Source organism: Saccopteryx bilineata, chromosome 10, assembly GCF_036850765.1.
Source record: "Saccopteryx bilineata isolate mSacBil1 chromosome 10, mSacBil1_pri_phased_curated, whole genome shotgun sequence".
NCBI classification, from domain to species: Eukaryota; Metazoa; Chordata; class Mammalia; order Chiroptera; family Emballonuridae; genus Saccopteryx; species Saccopteryx bilineata.
This window is the reverse complement of record NC_089499.1, coordinates 29499092-29525224: the sequence shown is the minus strand read 5'-3', so window position 1 is coordinate 29525224 and position 26133 is coordinate 29499092. Positions and strand designations below refer to the sequence as shown.

The 26133-nt window shown below is 43.6% G+C and overlaps 1 protein-coding gene across 1 annotated transcript in view; it reads left to right on the top strand.

Moving 5' to 3' along the window:
* Positions 1-26133, top strand: part of KAT2B (lysine acetyltransferase 2B) — a 125235-nt gene that overhangs the window by 48076 nt on the left and 51026 nt on the right. Inside the window, exons 3-5 of the mRNA XM_066245525.1 lie at positions 15141-15286; positions 19683-19775; positions 21409-21590. Of these exons, the coding sequence (XP_066101622.1) occupies positions 15141-15286; positions 19683-19775; positions 21409-21590 (421 nt within the window). The remainder of the gene's footprint in view (positions 1-15140; positions 15287-19682; positions 19776-21408; positions 21591-26133) is intronic.

Genomic DNA, 26133 nt, shown 5'->3' with positions numbered 1-26133 from the left:
GCAAATATATGTTCTTCTTGTTTCCATAAATTGGTTATCAAACAAACATGATTTTAAGTTAATAAAGTTGTAACTGGAACTAATATCATTTTTTTTTTTTTGTATTTTTCTGAAGCTGGAAACGGGGAGAGACAGTCAGACAGACTCCCGCATGCGCCCGACCGGGATCCATCCGGCATGCCCTCCAGGGGCGATGCTCTGCCCCTCCGGGGCATCGCTCTGCCGCACGACCAGAGCCACTCCAGTGCCTGGGGCAGAGGCCAAGGAGCCATCCCCAGCACCCAGGCCATCTTTGCTCCAATGGAGCCTTGGCTGCAGGAGGGGAAGAGAGAGACAGAGAGGAAGGAGGGGGGGGTGGAGAAGCAAATGGGCACTTCTCCTATGTGCCCTGCCGGGAATCGAACCCAGGTCCCCTGCACGCCAGGCCGACGCTCTACCGCTGAGCCAACCGGCCAGGGCCAAATTTCATTTTTTGAAAAAAAACAACACCTCACTCCTGGGGGTCAGTGAGCATGAAAAAAACTCACTACTCAAAGGGTTAAAATTTCTATGCAACCAAACCAACCAACCAAGCAAAAACCCCAACAAAATCCAGGAGCATTTGTAGTGGGCGTGAGAGACATAAAGCTCTTTTAAGGCAGAAACAAAACAAAACAAAAACAAAAAAACAACTCAACATCCTAGAAAAGCAGGCAAAGGAAGGACATAATTCAGCAGTGCACAAAAGCACAAACAGAAATAGCTGGTAACATGAAAAACACAACTCCAAGGGCATTTCAGTGGATGCAGATCAAAACAGTGGGGGACCTACATTACCCTTTTTTTTTTTTTTTTTTTGGAAGATGGATTAAGTTATTGAGGATGATTCTCCACTGTGGGCAGGGGTGGGGAAAAGGGTGTCCTCTCACAATGATGACACACGGCACATTGCTGCAAACTTTATTGGGGTGGGGGGGAATTAGGGATCATATATTTAAGTAATAAGATAGTGCTCTAAGTTCTGTGGCAGATTAAGTGCTGTAGTTTACAGATTTTTATTTCACTTTATTTATTTATACATTGTCTATGTCTATTATATAAAGGTTTGTCTCATGGAGGAGAGAGTACCCATATAGATTAGATTTTGTTATTATAGCAAGCTCAAATTGTTACTTTTTTTTATTTTTAATAACTCAGACTTGCGTAGCAGAGGAAGAAACTTTACCTTCTAGGTTGTTTTGGCTGGTCTTATAATTAAATTGCTATGAGACTTTAAAGAAGAAAAAATAATCAAATTTATTTACATACGTACACATGGGAATTCCACACACACGAGAGGTTCTGAGACATAAAGTTAGAATCAGGTATGTATGACATTTTGGGCTAAAGATGAGGGAAGGCATTTTGGGGCTTCAGAGGTGTGAAGGAGGTTGCTGATGTTAATAGGTGTTCTGTAATTAGTGGTTTGTCCTGCCACATAGATTGGTCAACAAAGTTATTTCTGGTGATAACTCTTATTATGATGTGGGTCAAATAAGTTTGCAAATATGATGTATATCGGGTAGTCAACCTTTTTATACCTACCGCCCACTTTTGTATCTCTGTTAGTAGTAAAATTTTCTAACTGCCCACCGGTTCCACAGTACTGGTGATTTATAAAGTAGGGAAGTAACTTTACTTTATAAAATTTATAAAGCAGAGTTATAGCAAGTTAAAGCATATAATAATAATTACTTACCAAGTACTTTATGTCGGATTTTTGCTAAGTTTGGCAGAATAAATCTTTATAAAACAACTTACTATAGTTAAATCTATCTTTTTTATTTATACTTTGGTTGCTCTGCTACCACCCACCATGAAAGCTGGAACACCCACTAGTGGGCAGTAGGGACCAGGCTGACTACCACTGATGTATATGTTTGCTCGCTTATAGTTTGCATTGGGTGTGAGGGACAGTCTGTAAGCAGGCAGGGTCCTTATAGCTTAAGGCTTAGTTTTAAGGCTAAGCCTTTACCACTCTTTTGATACTAAGATCTTCTCAACACTAAGCTTTTCCCCACACCCCTGACTGTTGCATGATGTGAGGTGGTGTACTCTTATGAGGAATTTCATTTATGCTTCAGATAAGTGACTTTGTATCAGAGACTTCCCTATTTGTATACTGGCTTAAAAGCTTTAATTTCTACACTATAAAATAAAGGAGACCAGGGGCTCTATCTCTGGGTCCCTGCCATTAGCATTGCAGAAGAGAGGCAGCCAAGATGGCAGAGTGCTGAAGGAGAAGCCAGTTTGTGCAGAGGGAAGGAGGTGAGGAACAGAGGTGAATAAGGCTGGTGAGGTAGAAACCTTTGATTCTAGGAAACTTGGATAAGTCAGTGGCTTTAGGAGCCCTGAATGAAAAGGGAAGTGTTTTCCTACTTTGTATATTTCTTGCCCGCTGGGTGCAAGCTAGGATTAAACTAATGGTCCACCAGTTCTTGGCTTCATTGTTTCATTACTACCTGTTTGAATCTCATGCGAACCTACACTGGCTGTGATGGTGGCCGTGCTACTGGCTTTACAGTACTCCTTGCTGCTGGGCTCCCATCTTCTGGAGACTACGGATCGCAACTCGGCCTGATTCTCCTCATCCTCCAAAGAGGAACTGGAAACACTATCTCCCACTGCTGGAATCGAGCCCCGGGCTGCCACCGCCTTCTGCTCAGCAGGTCTTGCAGGCCCAGCTCAGGCCTCAGCCCCGGCCTCCTGCAGCTGCTCCTGGCTCTCCACAACGTCCAGGGAAATCTGCAATGCACGAACCTGTGATTCCTTCTCCAGCGGCTGCTCCATTTCCAAGCAAATCTCGTAAACCTAGTCGGCCTTCTTCTATGGTGCTTGCTCCAGCTCCAGGGTTGGCATCTCTTTCTCCCACGTTTGCTCCAGCTCCTTCCACTGCTCGGTTTGCAGGTCCCGGGCAGCCTCTTCCACAGAGCTCTCAGTTTCCTCATGCATGGCTGTAAAAGTCAGCCAGCCTACGGCCCCCAAAAGGACAGCCATGGGGAACCATAACAACAGCCAGTCCTCTACTCCACCGCTCAAAGGTGGTGGTGGCTCCATACCAAACTGTATCAAATCCTGCCACAGACTACGCCAAATGTAAAGTCAGTAGTTACGGCCAACATCACAGCCGCCTGGCCCATGCAGGTTCACATTTGATTCAGATAGTCGGTAACAACACAACGGAGCCAAGAACTGGTGGGTCATCATCTTTAATCCTAGCTTGCACCCGGTGGGCAAGTAAAACACACACACTGGGCTCCAGAACCCACTCATTCAGTGCTCACAAAGCTACTGACTTACCCAAGTTTCCTAGAATCAAAGTTTCTAGCTCACTAGTCTCATTCACCTGTGTTCCCCATCTCCTTCTCTCTGCACAAACTGGCTTCTCAACTTCAGCACTCCACCATCTTGGCTGCCTCTCTTCTCTCCTCCACATGGCCTTACTCTGCTCTCCTACAGCATGGGGTCCTCCTAGAACAGGGGTCCCCAAACTTCGGCCCGCGGGCCGCATGCGGCCCCCTGAGGCCATTTATCCGACCTCCGCTGCACTTCCGGAAGGGGCACCTCTTTCGTTGGTGGTCAGTGAGAGGAGCATAGTTTCCATTGAAATACTGGTCAGTTTGTTGATTTAAATTGACTTGTTCTTTATTTTAAATATTGTATTTGTTCCCGTTTTGGTTTTTTACTTTAAAATAAGATATGTTCAGTGTGCATAGGGATTTGTTCATAGTTTTTTTTTATAGTCTGGCCCTCCAACGGTCTGAGGGACAGTGAACTGGCCCCCTGTGTAAAAAGTTTAGGGACCCCTGTCCTAGAACATAATCACTCTTCTCCTGGAAAAAGGTGATCTCTCCTTTTAAAACCTTTTGGCGTGAAAGCCCTCCCCCAACACATATTAACATAATCACGCCCATCCCAAGCAATCACCTGGGCAACAGGCCTCCATGTGGGTAGCGCCATCTTTAACAAAGTGAGCAAAATATATTTTATCTGCTCAACAATGCTTTTAGATTATTGAAGGGAACCTATTTGCATCAAAAAGGGTTCTCTAGGTAAGATTAAGAGAAAGGTTTCTTTCAATAACGAGTGACCTTTTTTGCCTAAATATGAGTTGATTTTCAGTACAATAGATAGTTTAAGTTTACAGTTAACAGTGAAGTGCACCTGAGTGTTGGCATGGGTTGGGGTTGGTTGTGAGTCACGGAGTAAGTCATAGCTAATTCTCGTCTGCAGCCCCAAAGAGTTATGTCAATGTATAAAAACTTCCAAACCTGTAAGACTTTTTAATGTGTTTATTTGAGCCAAACTGTTGACAGTTGCCAGGAAGCAAAGTCTCAACAGATAGAGAAAGTGCTGCAGAAAATGACAGTTTCGCCACTTATTTTACACAGAGACCTAAGGGGGTTACAGGAAATTGATTGGATTTGTGATAGATTAAGGAAGTGGGAGAAAGCAAGGCAGGGGAAATCTCTGGGATTGCATTTAAAGTACTGAAACTTCTTTTACACAGGCAGGAATGAGGCAGTACATGGTTAATTAACATAACAACAACAACAATGTGGGGATTTGTGGTTTCCTCCCCTGGTGGGACACTTGCCCTGAGGGCGGGGTGGGAGAAGGTTTCTGCATGTTATCAGGCACAATATTGAAGATGCAAAAGAGGACAGGCTAGATCAGGGGTCCCCAAACTACGGCCTATGGGCCATATGCGGCCCCCTGAGACCATTTATCCGGCCCCTTGCGCACTTCCGGAAGGGGCACCTCTTTCATTGGTGGTCAGTGAGAGGAGCACATTGACCATCTCATTAGCCAAAAGCAGGCCCATAGTTCCCATTGATAAACTGGTCAGTTTGTTGATTTAAATTTACTTGTTCTTTATTTAAATATTGTATTTGTTTCCGTTTTGTTTTTTAACTTTAAAATAAGATATGTGCAGTGTGCATAGGGATTTGTTCATAGTTTTTTTTTATAGTCCGGCCCTCCAATGGTCTGAGGGACAGTGAACTGGCCCCCTGTGTAAAAAGTTTGGGGACCCCTGGGCTAGATGAAGGTAAGCATTGACCTTTGTTAGGGAAAAATTCCTCCCTAGGACATGACTACCTGCCGGGAACTGCTTTTAGTTAGAAAGTTTTCATTTCAGACCATCCTGTGTGGTTACTTTAGGTCTGCGTCTGTAAGGCCACCACGCAGGCCTCTTCTGAGCTTGTCAGGTTCAGCCTGTGGCCCCTGTTTTTTTCACAGTTAGCACTTGTAAAGCCAGCAGCCCGGCCCATGCAGGTTCGCATTAGATTGAGACAGACGGTAATGACACAACGGAGCCAAGAACTGGTGGGCCATCATCTTTATCCTAGCTTGCACTCGGTGGGCAAGAAATACACAGTGGAAAACACTTACCTTTCCATTCAGGGCTCCCCAAAGCCACTGACTTATCCAAGTTTCCTAGAATCACAGGTTTCTACCTCACCAGCCTTATTCACCTCTGTTCCCCATCTCCTCTCTCTGCACAAACTGGCTTCTCCTTCAGCACTCCACCATCTTGGCTGCTTCTCCTCTCCTCCACGTGGCCTTTCTCTGCTCTCCTCCAGCATGGGCTCCTCTTAGAATGTAATCACTCTTCCCCTGGAACAACGTGATCGCTCTTCCTTTTAAAACTTTTTGGCGTGAGAGCCCTCCCCCAACACATAGTAACATAATCATGCCCGTTCCAACCAAGAAGGGCAACTAATATTATCAGCTGGGCAGCACCATCTTTAACAAAGTGAGCATAATATATTTTATCTGCCCAACAGCACTGTTCAGATTTGTTAGCGATGGGGATGTTGGAGGGAAGAGAGAGCAGTCTGGGGAGTATTTGGTACCGTAGACTTGAGATCCCAGGGACCACACGGTAGGAATGGGAAATAGTGATGACTGAGAATGCAGAGAAGCACAGCTCAATCTGGTGGCTGGTGATGTGTGTGTGTGTGTGTGTGTGTGTGTGTGTGTGTGTGTTGTGTTGTGTGTGGGGGGTAGAGGATATGAAGGAATGAATGATGGCGCTTTGGCAGAAACAGGGCTGGCAAGAGGGAGTCACCATTTTGAGGAGGGCCATGAGGCTTTTACTCCTAGAATCAAGTTTGCCAGATGGTACTCCACTCTCCGCTCACTGCTCACGTTGTTGGGATGAGGAGGCTGTGAGGTTGGGTGTGGGGAAGGTCTGAGCTTGACGAGAGTTAGCTCAGGATAGGGATTTGGTGAGAGGAAAAAGCTGCTCAGAGACTGAAAATGAGCCTTGGTCAAAAGGAGCCCATAGTGGGAGAGTTTGTAAATACGATATATATGTTCGCTCGCTTATAGTTTGCATTGGGTGTGGGAGACAGGCTGTAAGCAGGTAGGGTCGTTATAGCCTAAGGCATAGTTTTACTTTTTTTAAAAAAATTTTTTCTCTTTTATTTATTTTTTACAGAGACAGAGAATGAGTCAGAGAGAGGGATAGACAGGGACAGACAGACAGGAATGGAGAGAGATGAGAAGCATCAATCATTAGTTTTTCATTGCGTGTTGCAACACCTTAGTTGTTCATTGATTGCTTTCTCATACGTGCCTTGACCACGGGCCTTCAGCAGACCGAGTAGCCCCTTGCTGGAGCCAGCGACCTTGGGTTCAAGCTGGTGGGCTTTTGCTCAAACCAATGAGCCCGCACTCAAGCTGGCGACCTCAGGGTCTCGAACCTGGGTCCTCTGCATCCCAGTCCGACGCTCTATCCACTGCGCCACCGCCCGGTCAGGCTAAGGCATAGTTTTAAGACTAAGTTTTTCCCCACACCCTTGACTGATTGCATGATGTGGGGTGGTGCATTCTTATGAGGGATCCCATTATGCCTCAGATAAGTGACCTTGTATCAGAGACTTCCTTGTTTGTATATTGAATTAAAGGTTTTGATTCATACACTATAAAATGGGGCAGTCCAGGAGCTTGCTCTCTCTTGGTTCCTCAGATTAGCATTAGAGAAGAGAGCAGAGAAAGGCCACGTGAAAGAGGCCAGGAGCAGCAGCCAAGATGGTGGAGTGCTGAGGGAGAAGCCAGTTTGTGCAGAGTTTGTGTAGAGAGAAGGAGATGGGAAACAGAAGTGAATAAAGCTGGTGAGGTACAAACTTTTGATTCTAGGAAACTTGGATAAATCAGTGGATTTTAGGAGCCCTGAACGGAAAGGGAAGTGTCTTCCCACTGTGTGTATTTCTTTCCCGCCGGGTGCAAGCTAGGATTAAAGCTGATGGCCCACCAGTTCTCGGCTCCATTGTTTCATTACTGTCTGTCCGAATCCAATGCGAACCTACATGGGCCAGGTGGCTGTGTTGGTGGCTGTGGATACTGGCTTTACATTTGGCATAGTCTGTGGCAGGATTCGATACAGTTGGATATGGAGCCACCACCACCTTTGAGTGGTGGAGTAGAGGACTGGCTGCTGTTATGGTTCCCCATGGCTGTCCTTTTGGGGACCATAGGCTGGCTGACTCTTACAGCCATGTGTGAGGAAACCGAGAGCTCTGTGGAAGAGGCTGCCTGGGACCTGCAAACCGAGCAGTGGAAGGAGCTGGAGCAAACGTGGCAGAAAGAGATGCTGACCCTGGAGCTGGAGGAAGCACCAGAGGAGGCCCACCAGGTTTGTGAGATTTGCTTGGAAATGGAGCAGCTGCTGGAGGAGGAATCACAGGTTCGTGAGTTGCAGATTTCCCTGGACATTGTGGAGAGCCAGCAGCACCAGGAGTCCGGGGCCAGAGCTGCAAGGCCAGCAGAGCAGAAGGCGGCAGCCCGGTGCTTGATTCTGTCAGCGGGAGTTGGTGTTTTCAGTTCCTCTTTGGAGGATGAGGAGAATCGGGCTGGAGTTGCAATCCACAGTCTCCAGAAGATGAGAGCCCAGCCACAAGGAGTACTTACTACACCCCTGGTAGGTCTGCGATTTAGGGACATAGGGGTGAATGCCATCATGTTCTCTGGAGCAGAGATGGAAATACTGACTGCCATTGCCACGTGCTCCTCTTTGGGACAGTGTAAGACCTACCAGGATGGCAGGGATAGGAGGGTGGCTGAAGCCCCCTGTGTGTGGACTGATTCCTGGACTATGACTGGAGTGGGCACTGGCTGCTTTGTTGGATGGACTTATGGATTTTGGACAATGTGAAATACATTGATGGGGGTGTGTTGGGCAGATAAAATACAGCGTGTCTGTAAAGTCATGGTGCATTTTTGACTGGTCACAGGAAAGCAACAAAAGACAATAGAAATGTGAAATCTGCACCAAATAAAAGGAAAACTCTCCCAGTTTCATACCTATTCAGTGCAGTTCGATGTGGGCTCACACACAGATTTTTTAGGGCTCCTTAGGTAGCTATCCCGTATAGCCTCTACAGATTCATCACTGATTGATGGCCTACCAGAACAGGGTTTCCTTCAACTGCTTATCCCACCGAGTAATGTTATTCCTATGTGGTGGCACTTCGTTATAAACGTGCTAATATTCACGTTGTACTTTGGTCACGGATTCGAATTTAGCGAGCCACAGAACACACTGAATTTTCCTCTGTACTGTCCACATCTCGACTGGCATGGCCGTGGGCTGCTCCGCTGTATACATGGTGTTATGTCATCATCTGCATATGCGCACATGCTGCCACATCATCCTACAGAAACTGGGAGGGTTTTCCTTTTATTTGGTGCAGATTTCACATTTCTATCGTCTTTTGTTGCTTTCCTGTGACTGGTCTAAAGTGCACCATGGCCTGATCAGGCAGTGGCGCAGTGGATAGAGCGTCGGACTGGGACGCGGAAAGACCCAGGTTCGAGACCCCAGGTCGCCAGCTTGAGCGCGGGCTCATCTGGCTTGAGAAAAAAAAAAAAAGCTCACCAGCTTGGACCCAGGGTCACTGGCTCGAGCAAGGGGTTACTTGGTCTGCTGAAGGCCCACGGTCAAGGCACATATGAGAAAGCAATCAATGAACAACTAAGGTGTCACAATGAAAAACTGATTATTGATGCTTCTCATCTCTCTCCATTCCTGTCTGTCTATCCCTCTCTCTGACTCTCTCTCTCTGTTCCTGTAAAAAAAAAAAAAAAAAGGTGCACCATGACTTTACAGACACACTGTATAATATGCTCACTTTGTTAAAGATGGCGCTGCCCATGTGGAAGCCCGTCTCCCAGGTGATTGCTTGGAATGGGCGTGATTATATTAATGTGTATTGGGGGCGAGCTGTGGACAGGCAGGATCCTTGCATACTGGGGCTTGGTTTTAGGACTAAGCCTTTCCCACCCTTTTTGAGATGGTGGTGCACTCTCATGAGGAATCCCATCATACCTGAGATAAGTGACTTTGTATTAGAGACTTCCCTATTTGTATATTGGATTAAAGGTTTGGATTTCTACACTATAAAGTGAGGCAGACCAGGAGCTTGCTCTCTCTTGGTTCCTGAGATTAGCATTAGAGGAGAGAGCGGAGTAAGGCCACATGGAGGAGAGGAGAGGAGAGGCAGCCAAGATGGCAGAGTGCTGAAGGAGAAGCCAGTTACTGTAGAGTTTGTGTAGAGAGAAGGAGATGGGGAACAAGGAGAATGAGGCTAGTGAGCTAGAAACCTTTGATTCTAGGAAACTCGGGTAAGTCAGTAGCTGTGTGAGCACTGAATGAGTGGGTTTTGGAGCCCAGTGTGTGTTTTTACTTGCCCGCCAGGTGCAAGCTAGGATTAAAGCTAATGGCCCACCAGTTCGTGGCTCTGTTGTTTCCTTACTCTCTGTCCGAATCCAATGCAAATCTGCATGGGCCAGGTGGCTGTGATGGTGTCTGCTGCTACTGGCTTTACACTGCCCTTTTCTGGCTTTCTTTTCTTTTATTTTTTTATTTTTTTATTTATTCATTTTTAGAGAGGATAGAGAGAGGTAGAGAGAAGGGGGGAGGAGCTGGAAGCATCAACTCCCATATGTGCCTTGACCAGGCAAGCCCAGGGTTTCGAACCGGCGACCTCAGCATTTCCAGGTCAATGCTTTATCCACTGCACCACCACAGGTCAGGCTTTTCTGGCTTTCTTATCACCATAAAGCTTCTCTTTCTTTTTCTTTTTACATTTAAATGTGTACTTTATTGAGTTTAGAGAGAGAAAGAGACAGGAATATCGATCTGCTCCTGAATGTGCCCTGATCGGTGAATGAACCCAGCCGCATGCTTCGGGACGATGCTCTAACCCGCCGAGCTATCTGGCCAGGGCGTGAAGCTTGACTTTCATAGCAGCTTTTCCAGACATCTCTCCTTCTCAAGCAGATGGTTCACACCTTCTACTTTCTTCTGAGCTTTGCTGCCCCCAGCATTTATTCTAGGAAGCTTAGCCCTTTCTGTACAGTGTCATCCTTCTGCCTCAGTTTACCCCTTCCACCCTAGCATTTTTATAGGAAGAGATACTCGTCTCTCTGGAAAAGTTACCCTCATTTGTCCAGTAGAGCCTCATCCTGTCTTCCTCCTGAAATACTTGCTGCTCTGTTTACATTTTCCCCCCGTCTCCAACACCGTATTCCTTTGTACTTTGGGTTACTGTTGGGCAAATGAGTTTGTAAAATTTGTATTTTTTTAGTTTGCTCACTTTTATTGTTGCATAGTGGCACTGGGCAGCGCCAGGTGTATGTGATCTGTGAAATTGCAAATTACCTTCCTGCTTAGGAAGGGCTATTGTTTTTCTAATGTGTGCTGGAGGAGAGGTTTTGGCAGCAGTTTTGAAGAGGGGAGAAGTAGAAAGAAGCCATGTTAGCAGAGTGAGAGAGAGAGAATGCAGAGTGCTGAAGAAGAAGCCATGTTGGCAGAGTAAGAGCAGAGAGAGGATGCAGAGTGCTGAAGAAGAAGCCATATTGGCAGGGAAAGAGAAGGTGTGCAGATGGGGAGCCAGAGGTGAGGGGCTTTGGGAGCCCTACTGAGGCTGGTGGGGCCTTTGATTCTAGGAGGAACCAGAGAACATTCTCCTGGTTGTAGAACCGGAGGAAAGTGTTTTCCCTGTGTGTTTTCTCGTTGGCTGGTGCGAGACTTTAATAAAAGAATGGCCCACCATTTTTTGGCTCCACTGTTTCTTTACTATCTGCCTGAGTCCAATGAGAACCTGCGTGTGTATGACAATGGCAGCCTCTGGCCATACAGTTACCCTCAGAGATTTGAAGAGAGATCATGGATTTCCTCCTCACCAGAGTCAGGGGGCAATAAACCTCCTCAGGTCTCACTTCCTAAGCATTTTAAGTTTTTAATCAGGTCTATTTTTCAAAATATTTGAGAATATGGTTTCAAATGGTCTTTAAACCATGGAGCCCCAACAAGGAATGGGGATGCTCTTCCTTCCCCCAACTCCCACCTTTCTGAAAATAGGTGCTTCCTATTTTCAGAGCAAGTCTTTCTGATTCTGATTCATTTAGTGTAAGGCCAAGGGCCGCCGCCATTGTGGCCATTCACATGCAGGTTCTCATTGAATTCAGGCGGATGGTAAAGAAACAGGGGAGCCGGAGGGTGGTGGGCCATTCTGTTTATTGGTGTCTCACCAAGACAGGCAAGTCACAAGAAAACCAAGGGAAAAGCACAAACCTGCTTGTGTGGCCAGTAGTCACGGCCGTTGTGGCCATTCACATGCAGGTTCCCATTAGATTCGAACAGACGGTAAAGAAACAGTGGAGCCAAAAACTGGTGGGCCGTTCCTTTATTCCAGTCTCGCACTGGCCAGTGAGCAAACACACAGGGAAACCCCTTCCCTTTCACTCAAGGCTCCCAAAGCCACTGACACATTCTCCGGTTCCACCACCAGGAGAATCTTCTCTGGTTCCTCCTAGAATCAAAGATCCCACCAATCTCAGCGGAGCTCTCAAAAGCTCCTCACCTTTGATCCCCAACTTCTTCTTCAAACGTTCTGCACAAACTGGCTTCTTCTTCAGCACCCTGCATCCTCTCTTCTCTCACTCTGCAAACATTAGCAAGATAATGGCCCTTCCCAAGCAGGAAGGTAATTGCAATTTCACAGATCACATATCTGGCTCTGCCCAGTGCCATTTTTTAACACTAAAGGTGAACAAACTCAAAAAATACGAATTGTACAAAGTCATTTGCCAGCATTGCTTTTCCCCTGGAGGGCACAAGATCAGGAAGGAAAAAGAAATCCTTCTGCACTTGTCAGTGGTGGGGACAGAATCTCTATACCAATCTGATCCAAATCCAGCCACAAACCACACCAATTGCATGGCCGCGACGGCTGTGACTACGGACCCGTACATTTGGGTAAAATGTTTTGTGGGTTAAAAAAAAATGGGAGACACCGTTTCAACAATAAATCATGACCCATTCTTCTAGGAATTATTCCCCCTGTATGTTAGCACCTTAGAGTGTTTCATATTATGGATAATCTGAAGGAATTTATGTTATATTGTAGACTGTCTACTTTCATAGCTTACCACTGGAAAGGGATGCAAACATTGAAAGGTAAAAATAATCCAATAAAATTATTTCTGTAAATAATTGTCATAGAATTTTTTACCTAATTGTCTCTGGAATTAGGCCCATCTCCCAAGGGCTTCAGACTGATCTTATGGGAAATTTTGTACCATCTTCTGGAAGTAATGACCTGTGAATGTATGACTAAAAAGGAAGTCAACCTCAGACCTCTGTCAGAAAGTGAGGAAGCCACACGTTGTATAGCCATGTGTAAACTAACATATTTGAATATTAATTTTTGTGTTTACATACACATGTATTTGTAATTTTCCTATGATGTAAATTATTTCTGTTCTTAGACACATTTTAGTCAGTTACTCCTTTTCTGTTTGGTAATGTAATGATACAGTGTTTTAATTTTCAAGTTTAGATGTATCTTTAGATTTACTTTGCAACATTAAAGGTAGGCAGACCATCAGAATTATCTTTCTCCCCCCTCCCTCACATATTAAAGATGCTGTATACAGGTGCTATGGCCCCATGACCTTGGGCCCACCACTCTGCCTTTCTATTACTTGTCTGCATTAGAAAGCAATGTAAGGTGGGTGGCCTCTGTCCCTCTAATTTTTTTTATTTTTTAGAAATTAAATTTAATGAGGTTCTATTGCTCAGAGTACATAGGGTTCAGGTGAACATCTCTATAGCATTTAAACTATTGATTGTGTTGTGTGTCCATCACCCAAAGTCAAATCCTTTTCTGTCACTGTGTATCTGTCCCTCTTTACTCCCCGCCCCCTGGTATCCACTTCACTTTTATCTCTGTCCATGAGACTCGGCTTTATATCCTACCTATGTGGGGTGTATATCTGTCCTTCTTTACTCCCTGCCCCTCTCATTTTAACCTGGTTAATCTGGTTTTCTCATGGGTATTTGTAAGGCCCACTCTCTTGGTATTTAATCCTCTTAACTCTCTCAAATTGCTTTTGAGCAGATATCTTAGATTGGGCTCCCTCAGAAGCAGACTGTGAGACAGGGATTTGAGCGTATAAGGCGAGGGGTCCCCAAACTTTTTACACAGGGGACCAGTTCACTGTCCCTCAGACCGTTGGAGCGCCGGACTATAAAAAAAAAACTATGAACAAATCCCTATGCACACTGTACATATCTTATTTTAAAGTAGAAAAACAAAACGGGAACAAATACAATCTTTAAAATAAAGAACAAGTAAATTTAAATCAACAAACTGACCAGTATTTCAATGGGAACTATGCTCCTCTCACTGACCACCAATGAAAGAGGTGCCCCTTCCGGAAGGAGGTGCGCTGGGGGCCGGATAAATGGCCTCAGGAGGCTGCATGCGACCTGTGGGCCGTAGTTTGGGGACCCCTGGTATAAGGTGCTCTCATGTATAAGAAGCACCTTAGTTTTAGGGCCTGAAATTTGAAAAAAAAAAATGTATTACATAAAGTTATTTAACTCAAGTTTTATTCATCATAAAATTCATACAACTCCTCATCACTGTCAAAATTCCCATCCATTAGCTTGTCCTCATCTGTGTCTGATGATGAATCACTGTCTTCAACAATGAGTGCAAAAACAAGCACGGAAAAGTGGGAAATGCAAGTAAAAAGATGACAACCCCTGTATAAGATGCACCCAGTTTTTAGACCCCCAAATTTTTTGGAAAAGGGTGCGTTTTATACACGGGGAAATACAGTGGTTTATTTGGGATGAAGGTAGGGAGTGGACAAGTGAGAGGTGAGGATAAGGCGGGCGTTGCAGGGCGTGTTCCGAGGCCAGTTCCCCCTGTGGCCAGTGGTGCTTACATCTGGGGGGGAATGTGGGAGCCAGTGTGGAAAGCTTACCGCACAGTTACTCTCCCTGAGGGGTGAGGGAGGGCAGCTTATCCTCAGTTTCCTCCTCTGTACAATGGGTTGCTGATACCCACTTTACAGGATTGTTTGAGGATTAAATGAGATACCCTGGAAAAATGGACTGGACTTGGGCAGAAGAGAGGACAGGGGCATGGGACAGAAGAAGATCAATGGATAGGTCATGTAACTTGATTAGTAAGATGACAGAGCAGAGGTAGGAAAAGTGGGTTTGGGGGCTGGATCATGGAGGATGTTGAATCTCAAGCTCCAGCTGGAACTTGGCTGCAGAGACCGTGTGGTGTGAGTGTGTCTCAGAAAGGCTGAGAGAAAGGGCCTTCATTCTTCACACTAATGTGATCATCTTGGCCGGCTGAACTGTTGAGCGGATCTAGAACTAAACTTTCAGGGAGCTTGGTTTTCACGCCCCTCAACCACACACACCCAAACCCTGGATCCACACTCCCTTCTAGGATTTTACAACCCCTTGGTCTCTTGGAGAATTTTTTATATGGAAACAGGAATTTAACCCAATCACGATAAGACTTGGTGACAACAAATTCTGGATTTTAAACCTACATCGGTAGTAGAATACTTAAGTCGCTGGTTCGTGTTTGAGGCTGAGGCTCGACAAGGTGGCAGTCTCTGAATTACAAGTTTTGTGGGCAGACTTAGATCTCCCCAGGGTTCAGAATTTCCCTCTGTTGACTCTGCAGTCTAATAGATTGGTGTCCTGGAAGGTTCGTGAGAGAAACTTCCATTTTGAAATGGAGAATGTGTGCCGTTTCTCACTAACTTCTCACATATGTTCCTTTGATCTTTGCCTGAAGCTGCTCATGTTTCGCACTTGGAGAATGTGTCAGAGGAAGAAATGAACAGACTCCTGGGGATAGTGTTGGATGTGGAGTATCTCTTTACCTGTGTCCACAAGGAAGAGGATGCAGATACCAAACAAGTATATTTCTACCTATTCAAGGTGCGATGCTAACGTTTTACAAGGCGTTTCTTCTTTCTCTCATTGTTCGAATGTGCTCCGTGTCTGTATGCCAGGCCATGGGTGGGAAGACTCTCGCTCATGGTGCATTTTGCCCTCAGGGTTTGCTGAAGCATGCGTTTCTCCATGAGGCACCATACGTGGAACACGCGACTCTCCTTGAGAGTCTTCATACTTGTGTGCAGAGTTCAATATCTTGATGTGCTTACGCTTTACGGATCTCCTTCCATCCACCCATCCACTCATCCATCCGACAGCCGTTTACTGCACACCTGCTCCGTGCATGGCACTCATGTAGGCATGAGGGATAGATGAATGGGCAAAGCAAAGGCTTTGCCCTCGTGGAGTTGACACTTCAGTAACAGAGGCAGACAACCAACAAGTAAATAATATATTTGCAGGTGGTGCTAAGTGCTGTGAAGAGAAACAAAGTAGGGTAAGTGGATGAGAATGGCAGGGATGGTAGCGGGCGGGGGGCCGGGGCAGTGAGGAAGGGCAGCTAGGAAAGCCTCTCGTAGAGGAGAGCTGAGTAGAACTGCAGAGGAAGTGATAGGCGCCGTCCCTGACAGGGGCCGGGCAGAGCCTCCGGGTGGCGCGGTGGGCAGAACAAGCGCTGGGCTGTGCTCGAGTGCGCAGGGGCGGCTGGGAGGACGTGGGGCAGTGGGGTGACGCGAGGGCCTTGACTCTTGTTTCAAGGGGAGCATCCAAGAATTTCCAAATTTGTTTTGGCACCTTACCACTGTTCTCTGCGTCTGGGTGACACCAGTCACTGTTCACGGCTGCCACTCCCTAGAGCTGTGCCCCTTCCTATCTCGGCCTCAGCTCCTGTGGGGCCTGTCCCCTCCCCCTCCTCAGATATCCGTCTCTCCAGCCTTCGGCTCAGGTGGGAATGATGGATGTGGGAGGGAAACTGGTGGTGGGGATGGATGGAAAAACTTCGGGTTGCCAAAAAATAGATTCAGAAAGAAGGCTGACAGAAGAAATAGTAATAATAAAAAAATATGTTATTGAAGGCACTGTTCATTATGCTGTAGTATGTAACCTTTTTAAGGATCTTTAAATATAAAAAACAAAATTCTCTACTCACAGCTGACATCCAGGAGAATTTTGCCTCTTTTAATAAGCGCTGGGCTTCATTTTATATGACAAGGATAGACAAATTTTCCATTGAGTTCCCTTTTTTGCTTTGGCTGCTAGGATATCCCGGTGACATTTTGTTCCCAATTCCTATAGCTCCCCTCACACACATACCCTTTGGTCTGAATGTACTTTTTGTTTAGCAAGAGAGACAGAGAGAGGGACAGATGGGGACAGACAGGCAGGCAGGAAGAGAGATGAGAAGCATAATTCTTTGTCGGGGCACCTTAGTAGTTCATTGATTGCTTTCTCATATATGCCTTGACCGAGGGGCTACAGCAGAGTGGGTGACCCCTTGTTCAAGCCAGTGACCTTTGGGCTCAAGCCAGTGACCATGGGGTCATGTCTATGATCCCATGCTCAAGCAGGTACTCCACTCTCAAGCTGGTGAGCCTACGCTCAAGCTGGATGAGCCTGCACTCAAGCCAGTGACTTCGCGGATTTGAACCTGGGTTCTCTATTTCCCAATCTGATGCTCTATGCACTGCACCACTGCCTGGTCAGGCTGGTCTGAATTGACTTGATGCATCATTTTTTCTTCTTCCTGGGGTTTTCAGAGGTAGATAGTGGGTAAGAGTGGGAGAGAGAATTATATTTTTAAATTTTGGGGTAATGGGGGAATATGAACTCTTAAAAGGTTAGTTGGAAAAGGGAGAAAGAGAGAGAAGAAGGAGAGGGAGAGAGAGAGAGAATGAGAATATGAATGAATAACCGAATTCCCACAGCAGGCACTAGCCTACTTCAGGTGACAATTTGTTACATGACTGTGAAGCCTGAGTCATTAAGATTGAACCCTGGCAGGTTCATACTGTTTCGAGCTTCTTTGGAAAAAGATCTTAGTTGAAGAAAAACAACACCTGCATGGCTGCAGCTATTATTTGTCTTGGAACCCAGTGCTGTGGCGGTGTCCCCCCCCATTGGAAGTGAAGGTGGTTGGTGTCAAGGTTTCCATCCTGTCAGCGTCCTCTTGATTCTGTTTATAAAGTACCGCTGTGCTTGGAAGTACGTTCTCTCTGTCTGCCTGTCTGTCTCTGTCTCTGTCTCTCTTGCTCACCTGCCTCACCTTTAATAGTACAAATATATTTGTTTGGGGAGCAAAATTCAAAATATTCAGCATTCGGCCCTGGCTGGTTGGCTCAGCGGTAGAGCGTCGGCCTGGCGTGCGGGGGACCCGGGTTCGATTCCCGGCCAGGGCACACAGGAGAAGCGCCCATTTGCTTCTCCACACCCCCCTCCTTCCTCTCTGTTTCTCTCTTCCCCTCCCGCAGCCAAGGCTCCATTGGAGCAAAGATGGCCCGGGCGCTGGGGATGGCTCCTTGGCCTCTGCCCCAGGTGCTAGAGTGGCTCTGGTCGTGGCAGAGCGATGCCCCAGAGGGGCAGAGCGTTGCCCCGTGGTGGGTGTGCCGGGTGGATCCCGGTCGGGCGCATGCGGGAGTCTGACTGTCTCTCCCCATTTCCAGCTTCAGAAAGAAAAAAAAAAATTCAGCATTCTCCCCCTTCCCTTCCTCCAAAATCATTCTTTGGGCAAATAAGTTCTAAATCCTCCTTCCTTGGCTTTTGAAGGGCAATTTCTGCATCTCACATGTCTCAATCATAAAATTAAAATGTATTATTCATTTTGGTAACACTAGGCAAACCTCAGTCTCGGATATTGAAAATAAACTGGCTGTAAAGCTATTTTCTGAAGCCTGTGAGTGTGGCTCTAGAGCCCTGCACGCTGGGTTTAAATCCACCTCCATCTCTTATTAAACGTGACCCCGGGCAAGTCGTTTCCCCTGACTTTCCCTATCTGAAAAACGCAAACAATAATTGCACCTACACCAAACGATTGTTATGACTGTTAAATTAGATAATGTATACAAAAAAAAAAAAAACTACCAAAAGTGCGTGGCAAAAGTGAGGAGGCAAATGCTTGCTGCTATTATGAAAATTCGGTTATATGCCCACTGAATCCCTTCATTCTTTTGTGGAAAATGAGATTCAGCATCTCCCTGACCCATCAGTTTATCTCCATATTGAAACCCATGATGGACCAAGTTCCCAAATGGTCTTACTTTCACTGGATGAAAAAGTAAAAATAAAAATAACAGGCAACCAGAATTATTTGTAATATTTAAATTTTATGCATAATTTTTATATATCCTTAGAATCAACTGCCACGACGTTCTGCACATTTGTTTTTGTAACGATGGGCACGATACATCAGCAGGATCAACAAATGCCCTATGCTAATAATTTACACGGCACCCCTAGAGGGAACTGGGGCCCTTGTAGGACACACCCAGTGGGGGACACATGGTGATCTTCAACCTTGTGGGTCATTCATTTTCATTGGCTCCTGGGAGAATGGTTGCCATGTTTTGTTAAAAAGGCAATAGGAGAAAGGAGGGGGAAAAGCAACTTAAATAAATGCCGGGTCGTATGTTGTAACTGGCCCACATGCAAAGGCTACAGAAGATCCAAGCAAAGGTGGAAGATGAAGAATTTCAACATTAAATTTATTTTCCCATTAGGTCTTTATTAGTGGCTCTCTGTTCCCTTTTCTTGTTGATATTTGCTCTTTGAGGGCTTGGCATTCTGGAGGCAGGAATTAAGAGCAGTGTTCTGTTTTGTGGATATTGAGATGCCAGAACACGTGGCCTGCGTTCTGTGGGTGGAGAGGAAATGAAAAAAGGCCGCAACGGTGGATGTTGCCAATTGACAGCCCTGCAAAATTGCTTCCCAAAGAGCCTGGGTCCTAGATTTTGCCTGTGACATACAGCTGTTACAGACAGCACCCCTACCTCCTTTGTGCAAAATGGACCTTGGCCTCTCAGGGGCTTAAGCAAGACCCTCCGGTGTTCTTGATGGGCACGTGCAAAGTTTGCATGGTGTGTACCAGGCCTCTGGGTCAGTGGAAAGCCAGAACCAGAGTGGAGAAAGGGGAGAGTGCGTAGGATAGATGTGTCTGGTGGCCACTGCTGGGTGCACTAGGCTGCCCACACGGGAAAGGTGTCTCGAGTCCTGTGGTTCTGGTCATTGGTGTGAAGGCAAACTTTTACCTGGTTGTTACCCATTTTATTGATTTAAGGATTTGGTTACATGTAGTTGAGATAAATAGAATATGATGACTCCCCTTCAGAGGCTGTGTGTGTATATGTGTGTGTGTGTGTGTATGTGTGTGTGTGTGTGAGACAGAGAGAGAAAGAGAGAGTGATAGAGAGAGGCTTTGATTGATTTTTTAAAAATGATTTCTTTGCAGCTCTTGAGAAAGTCCATTTTACAAAGAGGAAAACCTGTGGTTGAAGGCTCTTTGGAGAAGAAGCCCCCATTTGAAAAACCTAGTATTGAACAGGTAAAAAGAAAAAAAACACCCTCTTTTCTTATTGTTTTAAGCCTGAACGAACCTTTTAATCTTCTTTTTGAGTCTTTTTTTTAATCTTCCATATCTGACTTACAGATGTTCACTAAGCCTATAGATGTTTTCTTGGACCCTTTGTCTTAGAAATGAATGTTTAATTTAATAAATGATGTAGCTTTCATCTTTTAAGGTTGCTGTATCCTCATTCACTGTGTATTTGGGGAAGAAAACAATTAAGTAGAACTAGTCATTTGTAAAAACACAGGAAATGTGCTTATTCTTGGCGTTGATGTTTGTTTAAAAATTGTTTCTCCTTTTGTTTGGCACGGTCTGAAAAAGCCCATTGAGGTGAGGGAATTCAGTAGCAATGTGAAGAACGTGAAGTCCAGCAAAAAGAGCAAAAAAGAAATATTTTTGTGTCTATTTACTCGGGACTCTGTTGACGTGAAGATTTTTTTCTATTAGGAGTTGTCATTATCTTTCAACAGTATCACTTTTTAGCCTGTCATTGTTCAGCTGAACCAATCTCATACCGTTGACTGAATTTCTTGACGAAGATGATTACATAAAACATGATATCAGAGTCCTAACAGATGTTCTTTTTATCAGTCAGTTTGCAGCAGAAGAAAATTTGTCTCCAAATTCTATTAAATAAGAATTCACTGTTCTTTTATTTGAAATTAGATTAGATGGGAGTGTTCTGCAGAAAGATTAAATTAATCCACAGATTCTTTTAAAAGCTTATAATTTAAAAATATTTATTTATTCATTCTTGTACATGCCCTGTCATGGGATCAAACTCACAACCTTGGTGTATTGAGATGATGCTTTAACCAACTGAGCTACCAGGGCTAAAAGTTTATAATTTTTAATTAGATTTTTTTTTTTTTTTTTTTTTTTTTGGTGAGCTTGCTGAAAGTGAGAATGATAGTAAAGAGTTTACATTCTGCCTGACCTGTGGTGGCGCAGTAGATAAAGCGTCGACCTGGAAATGCTGAGGTCGCCGGTTCAAAACCCTGGGCTTGCCTGGTCAAGGCACATGTGGGAGTTGATGCTTCCAGCTCCTCCCCCCTGTCTCTCTCTCCTCTCTCTCTCCTCTCTAAAATGAGTAAGTAAAATAAAAAAATATTAAAAATATATTTAAAAAAAAGAGTTTACATTCTAGTGGAGTTTAAATTCCATGGAAGGTATGCTAGTAGCCTTTTCGTTAAAATTTTACTATTGTAAAAACATAGTAGTAATCTAAGAACCCATCATATGTTAGCTACTGTGTTGATGGTACAGCAGGAATTATTGTGCAAAATAGTCATGTTTTATTGTTGAGGAAGTTTTGACCTTTTCAGTCTGTGATTCTGATTTTCTTTTTAACCTGTCAGATTTGCAGCAGGTGTAGAAAGAGCTGCAGTGCACAGCCTCTCTGTCTTGTCACTTTTCATTCCTTGTGATCTAAGGCATGATTCCCTCTGGGCATTCCTATTTTCTACTAGAGAAAAGAAAGAGATTTTTGTAACTAGAGAGAGATGCCTGTTCTTCTGCTAAGAAACCACCCATACTGCTGACTGAGTGGGTGTTCAGAATTAGGGTGATTGCACAGCTCTGTGAATAAATTGCCTTCCTTCTTTTCAAGGGTGTGAATAACTTTGTACAGTACAAATTCAGTCATCTGCCATCCAAGGAAAGGCAGACAATAATGGAGTTGGCCAAAATGTTCCTAAACCGCATTAACTATTGGCATCTGGAGGCGCCCTCTCAGCGAAGACTGCGGTCTCCCAATGATGACATTTCTGGCTACAAAGAGAACTACACAAGGTAATCAAATGACCAGGTATTTTCCTTTGGGCTCCACAGAGCACAAGGCAGACCTAATATCGCTACCTGTCTCTACGAGCAACAGTTGTCCAGTGGTATGATGCCTCCATCAGTTCAGAGAGAATGTCTCTGTAGTGTAACTCTCCAGACTCCTACTTTTCATTCATATCATCAGCTTCTTTGAGGGACAGTAAGGGATACAAATTGTCTAGACATGTACTATCCAATATGAGAGTTGCTAGCCACGTGTGCCTATTGAGCACTTGAAAAATGTGGCTAGTAGTAATTGATTTTTCTAAGACTGTATACAAAAAAAGAATGTGAAACAGTTCATTAATAGCTTTTTTAGTTGATTGCATCTTAGATATATTGGATTCAATAAAATATACTAATTTTACCTGTTTCATTTTACCTTTTTTTTCCCATTTTTTTCCGAAGCTGGAAACGGGGAGGCAGTCAGACAGACTCCCGCATGTGCCCGACCAGGATCCACCCGGCATACCCACCAGGGGGCGATGCTCTGCCCCTCTGGGGCATCGCTCTGTTGCATCCAGAGCCACTCTAGCGCTTGAGGCAGAGGCCACAGAGCCATCCCCAGCGCCCAGGCCATCTTTGCTCCAATGGAGCCTCGGCTGCGGGAGGGGAAGAGAGAGACAGAGAGGAAGGAGAGGGGGAGGGGTGGAGAAGCAAATGGGCGCTTCTCCTGTGCGTCCTGGCCGGCAATCGAACCCGGGACTTCTGCACGCCAGGCCGACGCTCTACCGCTGAGCCAACCGGCCAGGGCCTGTTGGGAGTTTTTGATAACTGTTTCTATCTCATTTGTTGTAATTGGTCTGTTTAGGTTTTCTGATTCTTCCAGATTGATTTTTGGAAGATTGTATGTTTCAAGGAATTTGTCCATTTCATCTACGTTGTCTAGTTTTTTGGCATACAATTCTTCATAGTATTTTCTTACAATATTTTGTATTTCTGTTGTGTCAGTTGTTATTTCTCCACTCTCATTTCTAATTTTATTTATTTGAGTCCTTCTCTCTTTTTTTCTTGGTGAGTCTAAAGGTTCATTGATCTTGTTTACCTTTTCAAAGAACCAGCTTCTGGTTTCATTGATCCTCTGTATTGTTTCTTTAGCCTCTATGTCATTTATTTCTGCTCTGATCTTTATTATTTTCTTTGTTCTACTACCTATGGGCTATACTTGCTGTTCTTTTTTTAGGATTTTTTAGATGCAGGGTTAAATTGTTTATTTGAGCTTTTTCTAGCTTCTGAAAGTGTGCCTGTGGCGCTATGAACTTCCCTCTCAGTACTGCTTTTGCTATGTCCCATAAATTTTGAGTTGTTGTGTGCTCATTATCATTTGTTTCTAGAAATTTTTTAATTTCTTCTTTGATCTCATTCTTAATCCATTCATCATTTAACAACCTGCTATTTAGTTTCCATGTGTTTGCGAATTTTTGAGTTTTTCTGTTGTGGTTGATTTCTAGTTTCATGCCATTGTGATCAGAGAAAATGCTTGATATGATTTCAATCTTCTTAAATTTGTTGAGACTGATTTTGTGCCCTAACATGTGGTCTATCCTAAAGAATGTACCATGAGCACTTGAAAAGAATGTATATTCTGCTGCTTTAGGGTGAAAAGTTCTGAAGATATCTATTAAATTGAGTTGATTTACTGTGTCCTTTAAGTCTGCTGTTTCTTTTTTAATTTTCTTTCTTGAGGATCTATCTAGTGATGTTAGTGGGATATTGAAATCCCCTACTATTATAGTATTGCTGTTGATCTCGTCCTTTATATCTATCAAAGTCTGCTTTATATATGTATTTAGGTGCTCCTATATTAGGTGTGTAGATATTTATAATGATTGTATCTTCCTGTTGGATTGCTCCCTTTATCATTATGTAGTGGCCTTCTTTATCTCTTACTATATCCTTTGTTTTAAAGTTCATTTTGTCTGATATAAGTATTGCTGCCCCAGCTTTATTTTCATTTCCATTTGCATGAAATATTATATATTTTTTTCATCCTTTTACTTTCAGTCTATGTGCATCTTTTGTTTTAGACAGCATATGTACGGGTCCTGTTTTCTTATCCACGTAGCTACCCTATGTCTTTTGATTGGATCATTTAATCCATTTACATTTAAGGTTATTATTGATATGTAGTTGTTTATTGATATTTTATCCCTTAAAGCTGTGTTCTTCTTTTGCTATATTCATTTTCCCCTTTGATCTGTTTACAATAGTCCCCTTAGCAATTCCTGCAGCATTTGTTTGGTTGTAATGAATTCCTTGAGTTTTTTTTTAATGTGGGAAGCTTTTTATTTTTCCTTCAATTTTAAATGATAGCCTTGCTGGATAAAGTAGTCTTGATTGTATTCTGCATTACTTTGAATATTTCTTGCCATTCTCTTCTGGCCTCAGGTGTTTCTGTTGATAAGTCAGATGTCATCCTTATGGAGGCTCCTTTGTAGGTGATAGCCTTTTTTTCTCTAGAAGCTTTTAATATTTTCTCTTTATCACTTAGCTTTGGTATTTTAATTATGATGTTTCTTGGTATAGATTTCTTTGGGTTTCTCTTTAATGGAGTTCTTTGTGCTTCTTGAACTTGTGAGAGTTTTTCCTACATTAATTTCTGGAAGTTTTCAGCTATGATATGATTGAACAAAGTCTCTATCCCTTGTTCTTTCACTTCTTCTTCAGGAACCCCTATGATGCGGATGTTATTTCGCTTCATGTTGTCACAGAGCTCTCTAAAAGTTTCCTCAGACTTTTTGAGTCTCTTTTCTTTTTTCTGCTCTGCTTCCCTGCCTTCGTTCAACGTGTCCTCCAACTCGCTGATTCGATCCTCAGCTTTATCCATCCTGTTTTTAATTCCTTACATTGCGGTCTTCATTTCTGATATTGTATTTGTCATCTCCAACTGATTCTTTTTTAATATTTCAATGTCCTTTTTTAGACTTGCTATTTCTTTATTTAGGTGTTTGTAATGACCATCCATTGTTGTTTTAAGATCCCTAAGCATCCTAACAATCATTATTTTAAACTCTGTATCCGGAAGTTTGGTTATTTCTATATCACTCAGTTCATTTCCTGGAGGTTTCTCTTGTGGTTTTATTTGGATTATACTTCTCTGTCTTCTCATTATGTCTGTGTGTTTGGGTGTGTTGTTTGTAGAGCTGGTTGAGTCTAGGCTGTGTGTTGTCTGCCTCCAATTTTTAGTTGTGTTATTTCTAGGTCTTCTTGGGTTGGCATCAGCTGTTAATTGTAATCCACTGTTGGATTTGGTTTTTCTAGTAGCGCCGCTTTGAAGTCTTGATTTCAATAAAGACTTTTTTAAAGAAGAAAGATCACCCTAGTTCCAGCACTCTGCAGAACTAATATCATTATATAACTTGTTTCCCAGTCTTTGCCCCTTTAAGTAAATATTTTACATTAGTTAGAATGAATGAAAATACAGAATTTGCATCCTATTTGTCTCCCCAATTGACAGCATATCAAGCATTTTACTGCTTACATTTCAGTACATTGAGTTGATATACTGTAATTTACCTAACCATCTCCCTATTGTTGGGCATCAAACTCTGCAAATACTCTTAGATTACATATATAATTTTTCAAAGGTGGCACTTTATTTTTATTGCTTATGAACTGCAAAATATTTATACGAAAGTTGCCTGAAAAAATCATGAACATGGGCCATACAAAATGGAATGACCTACATTTGTTTTCATTAAAGTAAGAAAGTGACCTGGATTATACATTCTATTCACCTTTTTTTATCTTTCCCCATAGGCTTTCCAGGCACAACAAGCTTTCTTCAAGGGCATTGTAGAGCATATCTATATTTCTGATTTAAAGTACAGAGTGTTTTTTTGATAGCCTGTGAAGACCGCTTGTCCTCAGGTCATTTTCTGTAATAGAAGATGACATGTAGCAATGGGTATAGCCTAAGATAAGCTATCATTTCTGATCAACTGGCCTGATTTCTTGAGAAATATCTCCTTTCCCTTTCCTCCTCTCTTTTACAGTGCGTACAATTTGAATTATAAAGTGTTTCCATTATTGACTTTTAGAGGAATTCCAGATTTTATCAAAATCAATTTTTAAATTATATCTTTATTTCTACACCTCCTTTCCAGAGTTTTACATTAACAGTAATTCCTATGTTGCCATAATTGCTGTTTAAAATAAGAGCTGAGATGATAAATCCCTCAAATATAAATGATCTTTTAGCCCTATCTGTGAATGATTGACAAAGCTGAATGTTTCTCAAAGCCAAACTCCTGAAAATATTTGCCTCTCTTAACAGCAAAAATTGTTTCATCAAGAAGGAGAATAAAATGTGGAGTAGCGTGGGCGATACTACAGTATTTTAGAAAGCAGAACAAAAGTACTATTAGCCCTTCAGACTTACCAAGAACTGGGTAGAACTTATAAATACTTAAGGAGTAGTAAAACTAGGACTCAAGCTTTGGAATGAGGGATGCGTTTGAATCATGATTCAAATCCTTTCTAGTTCTGTGTACTTTAGACCAGTCACTTCACC